At 45.8% G+C, this 6,241-nt stretch overlaps 2 protein-coding genes across 2 annotated transcripts; both read right to left on the reverse strand.

Annotated features, from left to right (window-relative positions):
- Positions 1-203: 203 nt before the first annotated feature.
- LACBIDRAFT_329991 (uncharacterized protein) lies at positions 204-2,963 on the reverse strand (the record flags this gene model as incomplete). The annotated part of the gene is made up of 4 exons (XM_001884200.1): positions 204-898; positions 980-1,207; positions 1,460-2,184; positions 2,362-2,963. 4 exons carry the CDS (start codon positions 2,961-2,963, stop codon positions 204-206), a joined length of 2,250 nt encoding a protein of 749 aa, XP_001884235.1.
- Positions 2,964-3,395: 432 nt separating this feature from the next.
- Positions 3,396-5,888, reverse strand: LACBIDRAFT_329992 (uncharacterized protein; the record flags this gene model as incomplete). Its single annotated transcript, XM_001884201.1, has 4 exons — positions 3,396-3,575; positions 3,818-3,972; positions 4,282-4,429; positions 4,608-5,888. The coding sequence occupies 4 exons, from the start codon at positions 5,886-5,888 to the stop codon at positions 3,396-3,398; spliced, it is 1,764 nt and encodes a 587-aa protein (XP_001884236.1).
- Positions 5,889-6,241: the final 353 nt, after the last annotated feature.

The raw sequence follows: 6,241 nt of genomic DNA on the forward strand, positions 1-6,241 counted from the left end.
TGTATGTAGTTAATATATTTTGTATTATAATTGAAATACATCATTATTTGATCTAATTCACTTGTGAATTTTATAAGGAGGTTTGAATTTCTGACTTCAATAGATACAGCTCAAGTCACCTGACCTCTAGCTCAGTTCTGATCAGCACTAATCAGTCTTCTGGAATTCCATTCAGATTCCGGCGGAATCCATTGGAATTCCATTCAGAATCCAGTGGAATCCATTGGAATTCCATTCATAATCCGGTGGAATCCACTGGAATTTGAGATTCCTACCATTCTGGTGGACTCCGGATGGAATTCCGACATTCTATGGGAGTCCGCTGGAGTCTGCCGGAACTCATGGGGGAGGGTAAAGTACTGAGTCCACTCAACAACACTTGCTCCTGCCTCTGCTCTCCATTCACTATACATCTTGCAGTAAACAAAGACGTGATGCATGTCTTCGATTTCATCACATCCTAATCTGCACCTGTCGCTTGATAGTTTGCCCCTCTCAACAAGTACGTCAGCTGTCAGAAGCTGACTAGATCTCACATAGAGCTGCACAGCCGCCAAATGAGTAGATGTCACCCTCAGGTAGGGAAAGTCCGGTGGCGATGACTGATCATGGGCCCATGTTGACATTTGATGCCTGTTGCCGATGCCAAGTTTCGTGGACATCTCATGCACCATCAACAAATTGATGAAGTCACCAATGTTGCTCTCTATCCATCCATCTCCATCCTGATAGAAGGTGTAGTCATTCATATGGAAGGTGGGGATCGGTGATTGGGGAACCAGGCTCTCAATTTCATGGGACTGGGACATGTAAAAATCGGCATCACGATTCATTCTTGCCTCCATTGTATCTTTGTCAGTATGTGCATGCATGTATTTGATGTTCATGTCCATCCTCTCTATCAATGATAAGATCCACCGATAGTACACATGCCCTTTCATGTTGTGCAGGTGAGGTATCTGGCTAACATTTGACTGACTATCTTTGATAAGCCTAACAGAGTTCTGATGATTGGTGAGCAGGAACTGCGCCTCATCAGAATTCCATCCTGTGAGTATCAAAGCTATGATTAGGCCAATTTGTTCATCATGAAGAATGGAAACATTATGCCCAGGGATCTTTAACACCAAAGTCAATGCTCCAGTTGTGGCACCAAGGACAACCTTCTCCTCTTCAATCGTTGCTGAAGCCAGCTTCATTGACCCATCTGATGCCTAAGTACATCCATCCCCTTCGTGTATATTCCTGAACTTGCATACATTGGCATATGCTTGGATTATATGTTCAGCTCTTGATTCATGAGCCACTCTGGGGATGGTAAGTTCTATGGGCCCATTGACAAGATGTTTGAGTGTCAAGCCACCTCAGAATGCTTCAGTGAGATTCATCCAATTTCTTTGAGCAGCTAGAGACCATGTCTTATCAAAGCAGTGCTCATATTCAGAAATCACCACTTCACCTGATGTTGTGATCACCCATCTTCCAACATCTTGCAAACTTTGAATCCCCTTCGTTCGCAAAGACCTAAGCGTGTTCCCATTCAGGTCAGCAAATTTCTGGGGGTTTCGATGGTTGCAGACATTGACCACATGCAACAGGGATACCTCACCTCCAGCAAATGATGACTGGTCTGTCATTCTTAGAGAAAGAGGTGTCAGCAGGTCCTTCATGACCTTCTGAGCAATGACCCATCCTGCTGGAATTGACTGCATATAGTGTGAGAATCCTTTTTGCAGCCCATCACCATCAAGCAGATAGACACATCCATTCTTCTCACACGTCCAGTCAGCCATCATAATCCTTGCCATCGTTTGATACATGTGGATGTGATGATTGAGGTCCTGAGAAATCCCAACAACCACAATTCCAGCATTGATTCTGGTGATGGAGGGGAAGTCGAAGCCATGATGTGAGAGGGGAAGAGTGGTGATCCTCAATGATGGCCTGAAAGGAAAGCCAAGAGCCAGGTGAACCTTCTCTGTTATCTGTCTGTCCAATGCTTCCGCATCTGACTGCTTGATTGGTTGTAAGTACAACATAGCACGACACTTTGAAACGATGTTCTGTGCGACAATCTTGCGAATCAGTGTTATTGGTAGCCTTCCAAGAACATGAGGGAATTGGAAGGTTTCGATGAAGTTCCTGAGCTCCTCAAAATGTGCAGTTGGGTTGTCCACTTTGGCTCTGTGGAATTCAAGCTCATCATGAATCAGAGGCACTTCGTGTTCAGTTACAACAAGAGGATTGACTCCCCTTTCAATGGTCACCGAGGGGAGAGATATCATGTTTGGTTGATCCCCCATCACCGACAGCAGGCATGCCATCGACGTTGACCACTAGGTCATCCATCCATATGCATACTGGAATCTCTCCATGGCAAGAGCATTCCTTCTGAGAGATGGGAGGGATCTAGAAAAGAGGAAGGAGTCATCAGTGGCCTCGACCATCGCTACCATCAGGCAATTCCCATCATCCTTGAGATGTGGGTCATTCCTTTTGCGAGCACTTGACAACACAATTAGGGTGTCAGAATCATTCCTCATCAAGTCATTGAGGTAGTAGTGACCTAAGCTCGTTGTAAATGTAGACTTGATTGGGGAAAGGGGGCCACCCTGTTTGTTAACATCTGAGACTATAATGGGAACAGTGACCCTGTAAGCTGTTCGAATGAAACACTTGGTTTCCTTGTGAGCCGCTTTATCAATATCAACAATGGATTGCAGCAATCCATATGAGCAAACAGCATCGTGAAATCCCTCTGGTGCAAGGTAATCAAAGCCCTTCATCTGATCACGCTTGAGTGCATAAACCAGTTCCTTGTGCCTGTTAGCCCAACATTTAACGCCCGCAAGAAAGCTCATAAGATCGCGAGTTTGAACTCCAGGCTGCACTGCTACCTGTGTACCTGGTAAAATGCCCTTTTCCAACGAGTACTGGATGAGACAGCAATTAAGCCATGCCATCAGGAACCTCCTTTAAGGGCCGCTGCTATCCGGTTTTTATCAGAAAGCTTGGCTCGAAGAATAATCTCCTTCGAGCATTCAGAAAAGAGACTTTTGTGAAGGGCATGTCTCCTCTTTGCAAGAAACTGTAAAAGAGTCTCATGAGAACCTGGAGCACAGTCAAAGTCCACAACCACACAACGATAAGCATGCATCGCCTTGGGCAATATTTGTGCTGTGTGCCCAGACTTTTCAAAGCAAATTGTGCCACCAATAGCATGGATTCCCTTGACAATATCTTTTATCTGTTTGTTAGTAATGACGTCCTTCTGTTTAATAAAGAAAGATTTGCATCTGAAGACATCTGCAGATACTCACTTGAAGACTGAGCCAAGTTCTTTGTAACGTCTAATAAAGGACTTGTCATCCATCATCAAGTGTTCGCTGATGCACTCAGCTTTGATCCGAGTGTCTACCAATTCCTGAAAGGTTTGATACTTGTCCTTCTCCAACCTCAGAGGAACCTTGATGCATGAAGTCACCATGGACTGCCTTGATGGTGGATTGAACAGAGACAAGCTCAAGTTTGACATCGACACTGGTGGCTTGTGAGACAACTGTCCGACGATCGCCCTATGATCAGTAAAGGGCACAAAGTCATTGTGTCAATTCACTACAAAGATTTCAGCATCGACAAGAGTCAACTTTGAGGTTACAATCCAGTCAATAATATTGCCTTCCATATGACTGCCATGCCCCCTACACATCCAGTCGTGGGCTCGAGGTCTATCATCAATGTCTGACCATAAATCATGTCCGTCAACAACCTGCAGAAAACATCTATACTGTTCCCTTGTGTCAGCTCCACCGCTAACCCTTTTGAGAGATGAGACTGTTGCATTAAAGTCCCCTGCCATCGTCCACGAAGTGGGTGAGGACAAGCATAATTGGGCAATATCATTCCAGAAGTGGTGGACATCGCCAGTACCACCTGGATTCCACGGAGCGTATGCACCAATAATCCTGTGACCTGTGCAGCCACCATCCAATGTTGATAAAACAACATCAATCGTGACTACTCTCCCCTTCAGGGATTTCTGCGTGATTTTGACCCGCTGTGCAACCTGAACATCTTTGCAAATACCTACAACCACACCCCATTTGAAAATGTGGTGGTTGTCAGTGGGTTCACCAGGCTCCTCATAGATATCATAGTCATGACATGGTAGCGTCTGACTTATCTTAGACCGAGTCTTCATTTCATTGACAACAAAGACGTGTGGCCTTCTTGAACTGATGACCATATTGAAGTGATTAACCTTTACTGGGTTAGTCATACCATTACCATTCAAGGAATATAGTATGAAATTTGTTGTCGCCAAGGTGGGTTCACTGCCTTGACCATAGGAAACAAACCACACAGTAACACCAGCAATGCAAGAAAGAACATAGCATTTGATACTGGCACTCAATTGACATGGGGGGATCTACAAAAAGGTTGGTGACTCAAACAGCTCCCTGTCATGACTCTCAGTGTATCTAACATGCCCCTAAACACTATTCTCAGTCAACACAACGAGGCGGTTGTTTTGGCATCAGTGAGCATGGAAGGCTGTCATGAGTTACCATCAGTGTGTTCTGACTTTGGATAGGGTTACCACATACCTTACTGACTTCAGTGGCAGGAATGGTGTCTTCTACAACCATACCATCCTCTGCCATCAAATTTGCAGTGACAACCTGCTCCTCTGTGGGTTCAGACATCGTCCTTTGCCGTTTGACAGAGGAACACTGTGGTTGCTTGTGAGCTGGATGGGCAGCGCTGTTGGGAGCATGACACATTAGACCTGGTGGAGCAGCTGGAGCAGAGCTTGTGCTAGGTGCAGAACTCCCACTGTTCAGGGTAGCACTGCTGTTCGAAGATGGGGGAGGGGGCAATAGCTGGCCAGGGGGCACACCAATCAGTGTCTGAAAGTCATGATTCGCTCCATCAAGCTGTGTGCGTATTTCGCTCTCCTTTGAATCCATTGTGGTGATGATGTTCTCCACTTCTGCCTGCTCTCTGGGATTGTTGGTCATCACTAGTCTAGGATGAAGCATGAGCCTCACAGTTTGGACTTCAGCCAGATTCCATGAAAGGCCAATTTCAGTCGATTGAGCAAGAAGGGCGAGATTGGAACTAATCGTCGACATTTCCATTTGCATGGCTTGCATGCCCTGCCAAGTCTCCAACTTGAGATTGTTGATCTGTTGCTGAAGAGTTTTCAGACTTTCGTTCATCAACTCCGACCCCTTGTTGAAAGTCTTGTGAATTGTCTTATTCCTCCATAGGCCCTTGTGGTTGATAGCATAGATGGACTGAGGGGTGATGAGGGTGGGATATTTGTGACCAAACGTCTGATTGAAAAGTTTGGCTGTTGTTGAACTGAGAACCCTGGTTGCCACCTGCCAAGTTGTCATATGAAAGACCAGTGCCTCGGACATGTCTGGAGAGGATCGAATTCCTGCTAAAGTTGACTTGCCATTGACAACAAAGGTCTCTATAAGCCAGCTCTCGAGAATAGTCTTGACACTGTCAATTTCATCAGTCAGTCCCATTATTGCAAGTTCAAAGTCATCTTCAATCTCAATCTGGCGACCACGCTGTGGCATTAAAGGGTGCAGCACCCCAGGGATATCAACCCTGCCAAGCTTCATGATGCTTTCGATGTGTTTGTGGCATGCTAGAGAGAGAATAACACCACCTGCACCAGTTTTCATGGTGAAGGAACTGCAAACAGGGGTTTTGAGCTTTTCAAAATGTGCAGTGATCTTCATGATCATGTTCTCCTGTTCGTCACGAATTTCTGGGAACCTAATCCACATCTGTTTATCTGTTCCATGAATGGTGGGAGCCCAGCTGACTTCCCAATTGGGGTTAAAGGTCCTCAGGGCATCACACCACATTTGAAGGAGATCACATTGGGGCTTGGCATCCACGCCAGTGAGAGACTTCAGCTTGAAGAGGGGGTTGAGTCAAACATAGCAGGAGGATGTCCAGCCAGCACCTCACATGGGGAAAGGGTGAACTACAACAGGAATATCTGCCATGTCCTTGTGGGTCTTGATAATTGACTGAACGGCTGCATTGACAACATTTACAGGGTCCAATTTCCGATCAGGTCCACCAACACTTTGCACGATCAAATCACGTCCTGGAGGAAGTGAAATGTCAAGAAGGATGTCTGGGTCATCATTTCAGGGAAGTAAGGTGGAGGCTGGCATGGCGGGGCAAGGAGAGAAAACAGGAATGTTTGGGT

This window comes from Laccaria bicolor, genomic scaffold (genome assembly GCF_000143565.1).
Source record: "Laccaria bicolor S238N-H82 LACBIscaffold_24 genomic scaffold, whole genome shotgun sequence".
Taxonomy (NCBI): Eukaryota; Fungi; Basidiomycota; class Agaricomycetes; order Agaricales; family Hydnangiaceae; genus Laccaria; species Laccaria bicolor.